At 41.9% G+C, this 15,000-nt stretch overlaps 1 protein-coding gene across 7 annotated transcripts in view; it reads right to left on the bottom strand.

The window, feature by feature from the left end:
* LOC121689687 (glucosidase 2 subunit beta-like) overlaps positions 1-15,000 on the bottom strand; it is a 185,321-nt gene that overhangs the window by 158,044 nt on the left and 12,277 nt on the right. For all 7 annotated transcript variants that reach the window (XM_042069704.1, XM_042069706.1, XM_042069705.1 and 4 more), the window contains exon 6: positions 10,834-10,972. In XM_042069704.1, the coding sequence (XP_041925638.1) occupies positions 10,834-10,972 (139 nt within the window). The remainder of the gene's footprint in view (positions 1-10,833; positions 10,973-15,000) is intronic.

Below are 15,000 nucleotides of genomic sequence, written 5' to 3'. Positions count from 1 at the left end.
AAAAGAGGTAAGAGTGAGAGAGAGAGAGAGAGAGAGAGAGAGAACCAGAGTGGAATAAGTAAAGAGAGTGGAAGAGAGACTGGTGTAAAGATATAGAGAGATAAAGACACAGATGGAAGGAGAGAGAGAGAGAAAGAAAGAGAGAGAGAGGGATAAAGAGAGAAAGAGTGGGTGCTATGAAAGGACCATCAGCTGCAGAGATGTCTGCACGGTGCAGAAAGCAGCAAAGTCCTGACGCTAATCAGAATGCTTTGTGCCGACAACCGTCCTCACACTCACTTACAGATACACACACAGGCACGCATGCACACACACTCACACACACACACACACACACACGCACACACACACACACACACACACACACACACACACACACACACACACACACATAGTGTCACCTTTATACATTATGTCGTACACATACATTTATACAAACATGCAAAACAGGCCTCACTTATAGGCCTTAATAACCCCCATCAACAACTGATTTCACCAACGATACAGCTATAATTCACAGGCCAACTGTGTGTTAAGTGTGTGTGTGTGTGTGTGTGTGTGTGTGTGTGTGTGTGTGTGTGTGTGTGTGTGTGTGAAGGATTTCTCTCAAGAATGAAACGTTAATTACAAATCTGCAGCATTCACTCGTTTGGCAGACTTTGCTAATTACAAGGTGACTAATCACTAGAAGTGAAATCACATCCTGTTCCTCCTGCACAGAGTGTGTGTGTGTGTGAGGGGGTGGAGGGGTGGGGCAGTGGGCAGTTGAGGTGTGGGTGTACATACCACCACCCTCATTTATTCAATCCTTTCTACCCGCCCCCTTCAAAATCTACAAATACAATCAAGAGTATCCACACGTATGACATTTCTGCCAATGCTCAGTGTTTCATTATGTATAACTCACACAGAGTAGGACCCGATATTATATTCAATATTACCGAATGTATTCATGATGTATAATACATCTTTTCCGCTTTTAAAACCTAATATTCGGGGGGGGAAAAGCCTGATAATCTGATATAGATAGATAGATAGATAGATAGATAGATAGATAGATAGATAGATAGATAGATAGATAGATCGATAGATAGATAGATAGCAGTGGCGCAAAAAGTGGGTTTGCGTTATATGCGGCGCATAGGGGCGCAGCACCGTGGGGGCGCCAAAGCGATGGTAATAATAATAATAATAATAATAATAATAATAATAATATATTTGGTATATTCTATATGTAGCTACTGTTATACGTTTCTAAATCATTTCTGCATTTCCTCAATGTTAAATAACATTTTAGAGGACTAACAGGCTAGAGTAGGCGCCCTATCTCATAAGATTCCATCACAGAATTTTGACATAGAAAAGGGAGTGGGGGCGCCGTGAGCGCTGAGTGAGCAGGGATTAGTGAGTTGCCGTCTATGGAAAAAGATGGATACAGCAAGAAAAGCTGTCGGGGGCTAGCCTGGGTGTTCCCATGCTGCCTTGCGCGCGATTTGATTCACGCTGCTAAGGCAGCCTGGAGACCATGGAGCAAATTTTCGCCTGAGATAGGGAACCAATCACAGAACAGGGGGGAAAGCAAGACGATGATGAGCTATGCACAGACGCATTTGATAGACATCCGTGGCACCCAATAAACGGATCTGGGCATTTTTTTCAAATACGAGAAAATGAACGTTTGGTTCCCAGACCACGTCTCATTGAGAAGTGGTGGCGCTAGCCAGGCTAGTCGGGGGCTAAACATAGAAAAAGAAAGAGGGAAAATGAGATGGCATGTCAAGGGATGCGACAGTAGTTAAATAAGTGGATGGTGAAAAGCAACAGGTAGGATTTAAAGTGTGACGTCTGTGCTTGGAGGCTTGCAAATATTCATGTTAACAGACTTAACTAGCGTTTGCTAAGCATATGCCGATTGAAACATTACCTATTCCATTAATATAGCTAGGTGGCTACCATGCTCATACTGAACTTTTAATGGCAAACTGCAAACAGAAATGTCACTCTAGCAACAACTCATGACATATTTCCATTTCCTAACAATCCTAATATTAATAGCTTAATATTGTGCTAATAATGTGGCAAACAAAGGCTAGAGTTGGATCAGCCTTATCCTTCGTGAGCAACAACTGGCAAAAGGACGTTATGAGAACCGTTTAGACTCTCTTAAAATGACAATGCACCATTTAACAATACTTCAAGTTCAAATTGGCAGAATTTCTTAAAAAAAAAAATAATTAAACTAATAGTGTAAATTATTGGCCTTTTGTTTTACTTTAGTTGATTGTGTTTTTTTGTTTTTTTCTGGGGGGGGGGGGTGCCAATTTGTTGTTGCATACCCCTCAAAAAATGGGTAGCTGCGCCCCTGATAGATAGATAGATAGATAGATAGATACTTTATTGATCCCCAGGGGAAAATTCAATATTCATGTGCATTGTACGTGAGAACTAAATGCTAGCCTTTGCTGGTGAAGAGTTGAGCTGAGAGTTAACATCATGTTATGTTGCATCATATTCTTTGAAAATGGACGTATCTCTGTAATAGTTAACCAAATGTTTGACTATATAAGACTGAAAATAAGACTGAATACTGAATACATTGGTCATTATTTCCACAAAGTTGACATTATAGCAGGTTCACTTTGGCAGCTTCAACTGGTTCAAATTCAAGTTGAAATGTCACCTTCGATGTGTGACCTGTTGACTAACAGGTTTACAGGATTAGCTGGCGGTGATGCAATTATGATTTCATTCTGTAATTTACTCATAAATCTGACAAAACACTCCTTATTCCATAGATGACGATCTCCATGTCTGACAGTCGGAAATGACAGTGTGCATTTATACTACAGAGATTTCCCCCCCCCCTGGAAGTCACTGTTTATACATCGGAATGTGCATTATACATGAGTGTGTGTATTACACTTGAATGCATATGGCACACACTTAAATATATTATTTGGGACATGTGATTGTGAACTCAGGGTTGCTATTTCAGTTCAGTGGCTCTATTTGCTGGGGAGTTTTGATGAGGCAAAATGTATGTGTGCGGAAGCAAGAGAAGATTCCAGAAAAAAAGTGGAGCAAGATCAGACACAGGTTACTGTCATTTCTTCCATTTTTTTATTTTACTTTTCTTATCATTGGGAGGACAACAAGCCACCCTGAACTTTGGATGACCTGGAAGTCAGTATTATCCTGAAGACCACACACATACGCACGCACGCACGCACGCACACACACACACGAAATAACAATAAATGGTAAAAGAACTGTACCAACCAACAGAAGAGGGGAGACCTAGTTTGCTACCCATCTCCTGGGGGAGTCCCCAATCAGACCTTTTACTCCAGAATGACATGCCAAACAACAGGCCATTTATCTTCTGGGAAACCCAGGATCATGTCCAACATACTGCCATCATGGCAGTGCACATTGATATACCCACGCACAAACACACACACAGAAAAACTTTCTGACACACACACACACATACAGACTGACACAAAAACACACAATCAGAAATATGCAGGACAGATTGATGCTTCATGTAAAATCACATCAAACATCAATCCCCAATATAGAGTAAAAACACGTATGACAGACAGTGAGATAGCTATTCTAGTCATTTATCCATCCAAGCGAGGAAGTTCACTGATGTTTAGACAAAAAAAGCCTTGCAAGGAACTGGAGTTGGTTTCATTTGGTTTGGCAAAATGAGAACAGGCAAAAACGTAGCCAAAGTGTGTAAGCAAGAGAGCAAGAGAGAACACACTCACATATACAGTACACACATACACACTCACATACACACACACACACACACACACACACACACACATACATACACACACACACACACACACACACACACACACACACACACACACACACACACACACACACTCACACTCCAGTGTTTCCCATACATTGACTTATTTGTGGCGGTCCACCACAATATCAACACTGACCACCACACTATGATTTTCCATGTTGTACTATTTTAAATTGGATGGAATGTGTTAATTGTAGAGCTATGTGCACCTTTGCGCAGCCTCTCCTTGTCTCTCAACAAACCTACATGCATGTTTAAAGAAAACATTAACAATCCTGCAATATTGTGTACACAATTTGGTATATTGTGCGCTTGTTTTACTAGTACATAGTGCTCTCGTTTGACTAAATTGTGGTCTCATTTTATTAGATTGTGTGCTTAATTTAGTAAATCGTACACACATTTTACTATATTGTGCGCTCATTTTACAAAAATGATAATGAGAGCACAATTTAGTCAAATGAGTAGCCTAGAAATCTAGATGCACCCTATCGGCAGCAAATGCAATTTGCAGCCAGGGTCGGCTAACAACTCTCTGTTAGCTTGCGAGCTGGAACCAAACTTCATCTTGATGTGGATCTGGCTCGTCAGGCTATAAAATGAGTGAATACGATTTAGTAAACTGTGCTCACAATTTAGTAAAATGTGCGCACACTTATGTGTAATATTATATTGATGTGTTCTTGATGTGACTAAAAGTGAAATGTTACCATATTAAGTAATTCATTGATACTGACTGTTCAATAGCTTTGGGAAAACATTTATGGCTGACCATGATCTCAATGATTGTGGAGGGTGGAGAGTTCAGTAGACACTGACATGATACCTTCAGATAAAACAAACATGTTTTTTCTTTACATTTTCAGATTGAAAGCAACCGAAGAAGCTACAGATGACCGCTATGGATGATGTATATACAAGAATTATAATATTTCTTGTCATTGGAGTGTGTGTGGGTGTTCCTGCTGTATCCTGGGCTCTCCGTATGTTGTTTCTACATGTGCGTGGTGGTGGCAGAGTCTCCATCTTCATCATCTTCCTCCTCCTCAGTGACGTTTTGGAGCTTTTCCTCATTCCATTCCTTATTGCATCCATGTCATCAAATCAAATCAAATGTGGTGATCCAATAATGTTATATTGTAATTATCAAGGTCGTGACTGCCCAATGGCTCTCATAGTTGCATTTATTGGGCCAAGGCTGTGTGGTTTGTGTTTTCACCAGCTGGTGGCGCTAGAGAGCATTTTGTCTCTCAGGCATCCTCACTGTGTCTCTTGCCTCTCCTCTCCATTCTGCTCCATTCCAATCAGTGTTGCCGTCTGGATCTTCCCCTTGACATATTTCATCGATCAAGTACTTTTAGTGTTGATGGGTTTTGTCCTGTTTGCAGTGGCTGTTATTGTAGCACTCCTTGCATGTGTGTTTACTGCTAAAGATAGAGGAACAAGACTATGTGTGTTTGCAGTGGCAATGGGAACTCTTTGGGTTCTGTATGCCCCATTCATTGTAGGCTATTTCATATGGCTTAGTGGACCAGCATGGATATATTTTGACTCTCACTCTTTCTCCACAGCTGTCTGCATTATGAGTGTCCGGGTGGTTGCAGACCCTCTGCTGTGTGTGCTGGTCTGTAGGGAGAACCCCCAAAGGCAGCCAACTCAGACAGGCATTGAGCTCAACACTGTCCAGACATCAGATTGAGCTTACAGATTTTGGATGTGCTTTATTGTGATGCATGTTCATATGTTTTAATGAGAGACACACTTCATGCAAATGTGAAAACTTTGCTTAATGCCACAATTGTCCTAGATTGCTGACTCTCGCATTTGTCTTGACAATGTGTAACTGTACAATGTATCCTACTTTCCATAAATAAAATGTTGATACCAAAACACATCTACTGTCCTTCATAACAGCAAAATATTTCAAGGATTTTAAAACTATCGAGCACTAAAATTAAAATGTAATACATGTATGTTTTCATCAGTATTAAAGTATGTATAAATATTTTTTTTATTATTGTGACACTAATTATGTGGCATCATGAATGGTTTATAACCTTTTACAAATGTATGTATAATTCTTTATGAATCCTGGGTTCATAGAAAGTGTTACCAACATGTTTATGCTGCTGCACAACATCTTCTTTGATGTAGTCATCAGAAACCATAGTGACCATGCCATAAAAAGACCATCTGGTTTCCTGTTCTGTGGACAACACCAGAATAAGCTGTCCAGAGATGAGAACTAGTCAAGCCAAACTGACCTTATCAGTCCCTGTGTGTGTAAATGTAGCAGAGCTGTGAGATATTGCAATCCCTCTTTCAATTCTTACTTGAAGTTCTAGAAGTAAAGGAACCAAGTCTTGAAGGTATAATCATACTCAAGGCATATTCATACAAATAACAAACAAACAAACAAGCTGAAGAATGCCTCTTTGATAATAAATACCAGATCTTTGCCTTTTCATGAACTGTAAACCGTGCTTCTATGGCCAGAGTCACACACACACACACACACACACACACACACACAAACAGGGGCGTCGGACTGGGGGTAAAACCAATACTGATTATAGGGACTCAAGGGGAAAGAGGGCCCTTGAAAAGTCTGGAATATATATTATTTCACCTGGGTTGAGGAACATGGGGGCTCATCAGGACTGCCTATGCAGGGGCCCAGGATCTTGTGCTACGCCCCTGCACACACACACACACACACACACACACACACACACACACACACACACACACACACACACACACACACACACACACACACACACACACACAGAGCACACCCAGAGCACACCCAGAGCACACCCAGAACACACCCAGAACACACACACACACCCGTAACTACATTAGCATTTTGTTCAATCAGTGGAAAAGGTTTCACCCCACTAAACACTATAAAATCTGATCACAACATTTAAATTATTGTGTCTGGTCTATTTGTTCTCTCCTACACTTTGAAGCTGTGTGGTTCTGGTTGCATGTGAAGTAGAGCATTCGCTTTGCTGACAACCTTGTGGTCATGGCTGTTGTGCAAACCAAACCATTTTTTTTTAAAACCCTTTTCAAGATCAGAACATAAAGCCCCCCCCCCCCTCCCCGGGCTTTGCCTGTTTCATTCTGGAACATGAAATGATAAAATCATAGTCACTTTAACCTATACATTGTTGGTCATTCATTCAGAAATAGCCTACAGTTTACACATATTTTGTGTAGGCTTAAACCTGTCAGGCAAACGTCAGGGTTTTTTTTCTGTTTACCGGCAAGGAGAGGTTGAAAGTAACACAATACATTTACTCACGTTACTGTATTGAGTAGTTTTTCTGTGTATTTTGTATTTTTTAAGTAGTTTATAAAATCGGTATTTTAAATTGTACTTGATTACATTTTGATGGTAGACTCACATACACATGCACACACATTAACACACACACACACACACACACACACACACACACACACACACATTTCCCTCCTCCCATACAAGATGAGATCCATTCATGCAGTAAACACCAAACTCTCCAGCGACCAAATCAAACAGGAAACACATTAGCGTGTTAGCAACATCACATCAAACACTAAATCAAGTTTTGTTTTTGTTGTTGTTTTTCTTGTTTGTGAGTCACTGCATGTGAAGTCCCGCTTCTGCAAGGCGCCTCTCTGAATTCTAATCACGAATGTGGACATTTATTAAGCACAAGCCGCGGCTTATCAGCTCCAAACACTAAATAATCACTTGCTCATAGGAAGAGACCGAAAGAGAGAGAGAGAGAGAGAGAAAGAAGAGAAGAAAAGAGAGAGAATGAATGAAAATGGTGAATGGCACAGGTTTTGGGGGAACATGAGAGAGTGCAAGTAAGAGAGAGAAAGAGAGAGAGAGAGAGAGAGAGAGAGAGAGAGAAAAAGCCAAAAAGACAGAAGGGAACAGTAAATGGGACAGGGAGAACAGGGACGTGAATATGTGAACAGGTAAATATATAGCATGACTTTCCTGACACCATGATTTCCTGACACCATGAAGCCCCTGTCTGCTTAAACAGACATTCATCAACATGCCCAAAGTCTAACTAAAGCTAATTCAGTAATGATCGATTTGCTAATCTAATTCCACAAGCAGGTTTCTATGCACAAACAGTAGTGGGTCAGCTCAACGCTCCCTCACTGAGACTTTGGACATTCACTGATTTTGACATCTGCTCATCGTTTATATTAGGATACAGTAAGGACGGGGATCAAAGTCCTTTTAGGCAAGTCCGTCCACTCGGCGGCCATGTTGCAACGCACTTTGGCCACTTATCAGGCATCTATTTCGGGCAGAACTGCACGTGTGCAAGGCTTCATGACACCAACCTCACTACAGCAGCGAGATCACAACACCAGATTGATACGATGTATTCACATGTCGACGTTTGGCCGCAGAAGGGGCGGGATATGTGTAGACAACTGCCATATTGTCATTACAAACTAACCCCATGCATTTCTATTTGAGTGCTGTGTCTCCTCATTAGAAAGTCTCTGCAGGGATGGTGAGCTTTTCACAAACGTTATGACTGCAGAATAAAAACAACTTACTACTTCCTACTACAAGAATAGCGCCCACACGGCAGTGTCATTCAACCAGAGGCTTTCTAATGAGGAGACACAGCACTCAAAGAATCTCCCATAGAAAAGTATGGGGTTTGTTCGTAACGTAATTGTGGCAGTTATCTAACCCGCATCCCGCCTCTTCCACCGCCAAAAGTTGCCGTGTGAAAACATCGTGCCAATCATGTGGTATTTTGTGAATGCATCTTGCCAATCATGTGTTGTGAGCCTTGCGCACGTGCAGTCTGCACACCCTCTCACTTGGCCCTCTCTGCCGCTGGGTCTCCATTACCAAAAGGGACCATAGCGGGATTTACCAGACTCCGGAGGTGACGTGATCATTCCGCATCAGTTTCGATCGTCACGCAATCATTTAGCGACAAGTTTCTTGTCCTTGTTTTTTGTCGTACTTTCTTCCCTTGTCTTATTCTCTCCACCTTCTTCTGCTAGTCACTACTCTTCTTTGACTGGCTTTTAAAAATGGTGCTGTTATTGTAGCACGAGGGCCGAGTTCTACTCACGTTACATCCCGCCATATTTAGTCATATCCAATCAGCTTCAAGGACTTTTTTGCGACCAAAAAAAAGTATCTACTCTAGGAGAAAAAGCCTCGACAAAAGCCCTTAGGGGGCGGTTCTGGGAAAGGAGACAAGCCCAAACGGGTACATTTACCGGGTAAATTTGTTGGTAGTGGCGTAGCCAAATACAGACTGTTGTAGCCAAATACAAAACCCTGCCCACGTGCTACAATAACAGCAGTATTTTTAAAAGCCAGTCAAAGAAGAGTAGTGACTAACAGAAGAAGGTGGAGAGAATAAGACAAGGGAAGAAAGTACGACAAAAAACAAGGACAAGAAACTTGTCGCTAAATGATTGTGTGACGATCGAAACTGTTTGTATGGGATATCAAAGCCTCGCAGTACAAACTAACAAGAGACTGACTTTTACATTTAAGTGATTACGTTAGCATAAGTACATGCATGCGGGCATGCAAAACAATGTGCTCGACCTCCTCTTCATTAACAAAGCATGCATATTCATGCATGCTGGGCTTTTGTAGGAAAAGCTAAGTAACGTACATATACAGAGAGAGGAAGCATTAGGAGGCCGTTAGGGTGCAGGAGACTAATGGGGACACACTCAGATCAGAGGGGATCATTATCATAGAAAATGAAAACACCCCCGCACACACACACACACACACACACACACACACACACTACACACACTACAGAACTCCACAATGATTGCTCCTTAACCCCTTCCCCTCAAATGAGGAGAGGGGACCTACTACCCCAGGACATGCCGATAGATAGATACAAACCCTGCATCACTCTCATCACTCCCCCCAACGCACACACACACACACGCCAAAGAAGTGTGTCCACTTTATAACATTCCTTAATCATTAAAATACACCCAGGAAATGAGTATTCTATGGGCCTCCAATCCACCCAAAGATGTAGAATAAAAGATGGTCCTCCCAACAACTCCACACTCCTTGCTCCATGACCCTCCCAACACACACACACACACACACACACACACACACACACACACACACACACACGCACACACACACACACACACACACGCGCGCACACACACACAACCCAGAGAGGGAGTATGAAAACGTTCCCCTGTGATGTCCAATACAGCGTGTGTTCTGGCCATTAGCGACTCATTAGCGCAGGCTGGCGAAAGGTCACTGAGCTCCGCAGGACGACGTGACTGACGGAATGACACAAGACAACCCTCTCACCCAACCAGGGGCCTGAAACACACACACAGTCACACACACACACACAGAGACCCAGACACACATAGAGACACACATACATACACACACACACACACACACACACACACACACACACACACACACACACACACACACACACACACACACACACACACACACACACACACACACACACACACACACACACACACACACACACACACACATTCCCTTCTGTCCATGTCAACACCTTAGTATCTCAGAGTATGTGATCAGTCCACTTTCACTTTAACGCATCAATTGCAACATTGCAACATCAACCCGGAAGGCCGGGTTTTAGTCTTATTCGTTTCATTTGGCTGACAATTTTATCCAAAATATATATATATATATATATATATATATATATATATATATATATATATATATATATATTATATATAATATTACAATGGCCAGTCTCCGCAAAAGCAACTTGGGGTAAAGTGCTTTACTCAAGGGCACAATGATGGCAACCAGGATTTGAACCCACAACTTGTCTGGCTACTGCATGCTAGCCCAGTTCCTTAGCCAAAACACTACCACCACTCTGTGAGAGAATGGGGTATTAGACACTTTTATGAAGGTTGCTGTGCAGGTAGCGATGGTCTTATCGGACTCTCACCTTGGCCAGGTGGAGGTGGAGGGTGCGCCGCCGCCAGGGCTTCCTCCTTCAGCGCCTCGGCTTCGGTCTTTCTTTTCCTCAGGTACTCCAACCGAATCTGCAGGTCCTCCGCCACCTTCTGGAGATCGCTCAGCTCCGCCTGGAAACAGTCGAAGACACACAAAACTGTCTGCAACAATGCAAGGGTGCTCTCAACAGCACACAAACACACACGCACGTATGCATGCACGCGCGCACACACACACACACACACACACATACACACACACACACACACAGGTCAAATACCAGTTTATCAAAGACAAGCACACACACGTGCACACACACGTTAAATACTCTTCACAGTACTATACACACGATTAATACCAGTTTACCATTCACAACACACACACACAAACACCATATAACTGTTTACACAGTTTATACTACACTGCACATACAGTATCTGTACATATCTGTACTATACATTTTAGAGTGGCCCAGCCAGAGTCCAGACCTCAATCCATAAAAAAGTGAGCACAATGCCAGAGTGATGGCAAATAATCGTTCCTGCCTTAAAACCCGGATTGCTGCTAAAAAAAGGTGTGGTCTAGAATCATTGTGGAGACATGGAGAGGCTTGGAAGGTATTACAAGAACCATTTTGAGTGCTGTGATGGCAAATAAAGATGTTTCCATTGATTATTTAAAAAGGGTACGAATAATTTTGGACACGGCATTTTTCATAAAAATGTCTTACAACCTTTTTGGCATGTGACAGACAGTGGATGCTGCATATCAATATCTATTCTGCTCTTATGAGGCCACTGCTGATACATTGCACATATTTCATTTATATTACTGTAACCCATGCCACTTTCCTAACTGTATACTACTGTCTACACTGCACTATATGTCTTATACTGTTTATACTGCACCACCTGTCTATATATCACCTGTTTATATATCACATTGTACTACTCTGCTTTTTTGCACTTCTGGTTAGACGCCGTTGTCTCTGTACTTGTAATAATAATAATAAGCTTTATTTGTATAGCACCTTTCATACACAAAAGGCAGCTCAAAGTGCTTTACATTTGAAGCATGTAACACAATAATAGTCAGTCAGTCATTATCAATCACTTTTCTTCATTGCTAGAGGCCATTTATGATCCACTCAGCAACATATCAAAAATATAGAAAATGACATGTCATAAGACTGGCAGCCTTAACCCTCTTACCCCCCACAAGCACGCCATATGGCAACTGTGGCAAGGAAAAACTCCCATATTCCAGGAAGAAACCTTAAGCAGAACCTGACTTAATAGGGGGAGCCCATCTGCTTCTGGCTGGCTGCGCCCTCCAATAGCAGCAGATGTAGAATAATCTGAAAAAGTAGTCTACAGGATAAGATGAGTTAACTAAAAGCTTTCCTGTACAGGTATGTTTTGAGATCTTTTTAAAAAATATTTACTGAACTCGCCTGCTTGATGTACAGAGGCAGGGTGTTCCATAGTTTGGGGGCATAATGGATAAAAGCAGCTTCTCCACTTTGTTTGTGGAGCACTTTGGGTACGATTAAAAGATTAGAATTGGATTATCTAAGTTTCCTTTGTGGTTGATAAGATATTAACAGCTCAGAGATATATGAAGGTGCTATGCCATTCAGAGCTTTGTAAGTAATTAACATAACCTTAAAATCAATTCTATAGGAAATAGGGAGCCAGTGCAGTTCAGCCAACACAGGGGTGATGTGTTCTCTCTTCTTAGTCTTAGTTAAAAGTCTAGCCGCAGAGTTCTGTATGAGTGCCAATTTCTTTAGATGTTTTTTGGAAAGACCAGTGAAAAGTGCATTGCAGTAGTCTAACCTGCTAGTGATAAAGGCGTGAATTAGTTTTTCTGCATCTTGTTGAGTTAAAAAGGGCCGCACTTTGGCAATGTTTCTCAAGTGGAAATAGGCTGTCTGAGTAACTTTACTGATATGGGGCTTAAAACTTGCATCTAAGATGACACCGAGGCTTGTTACTTTTGGTTTGACCTGGTGCACCAAGTTCCCCAGATTACTAAGAACAATATCTCGTACTTTGCACAATGAATCTAATCTAATCTAATCATCTAATCTAAAGAATACACACACACATGTTAAATACAAGTTAACTCTTACACACTCACACGCACACGTGCACACATGCGTGCGCGCGCACACACACACACACACACACACACACACACACACACACACACACACACCACTTAACGCACAGTTGGCCTGTGAATTGTACCTGTATCGTTGGTGAAATCAGTTGTTGATGGGGATTATTTTAAGGCCTATAGGTGAAGCCTGTTTTGCATGTTTGTATGTATGTGTACGACACACACACACCAAATATCAGTTTATCAAATATAAGCACACACACATTAATTATGAGTTTACTCTTCACAGGATACACACACACACACACACACATGCTAACACAGACAGACAGGAAAACACTTGAGCTTAATACAGTATATGCATTGCATTTTAAACAGCATATCAAATGCAAATTATTATACAAGACAACTTCTATATGGCCAAAAGACAAGTACAATGATACACAGCACTCCAAGGTAAAGCTTTAAATCATGATGAGGTTACAGAGAGCCTGTCTGGCTCAGGCCATCAGGCAGCATAGTCTAATGGTTTGCAATGGCAAAGAGGAGGATCCCCATCCTTATTGGACCATTAGTGAGTCTGTGTATGTGTGTGTGTGTGTGTGTGTGTGTGTGTGTGTGTGTGTGTGTGTGTGTGTGTGTGTGTGTGTGTGTGTGTGTGTGTGTGTGTGTGTGTGTGTTGGATGGGGGTTTGAGGGTATGTGGGGGTTTACATACTGTATGTCTGTGTGTGTACATACCAAATACCCTTTTAACTTCCCTCCTTATCCCATAATGCCATGATGGATTCTGAGTGTGTGTGTGTGTGTGTGTGTGTGTGTGTGTGTGTGTGTGTGTGTGTGTGTGTGTATGTGTGTGTGTGTGTGTGAGTGTGTGAGTATGTGTGTGTGTGAGTGTGTGTGTGTGTGTGTGTGCGTGTGTGTGTTTGTGTGTGTGTGTGTGTGTGTGTGTGTGTGTGTGTGTGTGTGTGTGTGTGTGTGTGTGTTTCGCTAAGGATGACTAGCTATCTGGGGCAAGGAGCCTGATGCAGGGAGCTCATCCCCGTTCTCAAGTGCAGGTGATTTATCGGATTCATTTCCATGTTCTCTCGCCGTCTTTCTCTCTGTCTCACTCTCTCCATCTTTCTCTGTTTTTCACTCTCTCTACTACACCTCTCTCTCTTTACCTCTCCAACTCTCTCTCTCTCTCTCTCTCTCTCTCTCTCTCTCTCTCTCTCTCATTCTTCTTTCATTCTTTCTCTCCCCCAGTTTGGAGTGTTTTCAGTGACAGCTGTCACAGTATTAGGGTCACGATGGTGCCGTGCCACTCCAGAGTACACGGTTATTTATGACTTGTCAACAAAATATTTCACTTCCCTTGCCACAAACAACTACAACAACAACAACAACAACAATAAAAACACATACCCAAACTGCATACTTGTAATAGCAAAGCAGTAGCAATAACATACAGTAAATCCAGCTACATACTATGCAATACTCAATAATAGTAATAACTAGATGTACCGCAGAGCGGTACGAAATATGACCGCCGCCCAGTCCAGCACATTTTTTCTACAAAAATAAGTCACGTTTGTCAAATTGTGTTCATTTCCTACTTTGTTCCTTTTTTGTGTGTTTGTAATTGAGTGTGTGCAGAGTGTGTGGTTGTTTTTGTGTATATGTGTTTTGTGTATGTGTTTTGTGTGTGTGTCTGTGTGTGTGTGTGTGTGTGTGTGTGTGTGTAGATGTGTATGGATGGGTGCATGTGTGTGTGTGTATTTGTGCTTATGTGTTTGTGTGCATGTGCGTGTTTGTGCGTGTCGTGTGTGTGCATGTATGTGTGTGTGCATATGTAGTGTGTGTGTGTTTACGTGTCTTGATGTGTGTGTGTGTGTGTTTATGTGTGTGTTTGCATTGTGTGTGTGTGTCTTTATGTATGTGTCCATAAATAAAGCAAGTCAGGGAACCACATACTCTTTGCGATAAGTGCCATGGGATCTTTAACAACCATGGTCAGGACCTCAATTTAACATTCATGCAAAGGAAAACATCTC

This window comes from Alosa sapidissima, chromosome 18, assembly GCF_018492685.1.
Source record: "Alosa sapidissima isolate fAloSap1 chromosome 18, fAloSap1.pri, whole genome shotgun sequence".
NCBI lineage: Eukaryota > Metazoa > Chordata > Actinopteri > Clupeiformes > Clupeidae > Alosa > Alosa sapidissima.
The sequence above is the reverse complement of the archived record's forward strand: the minus strand, read 5'-3'. Positions and strand labels throughout refer to the sequence as shown.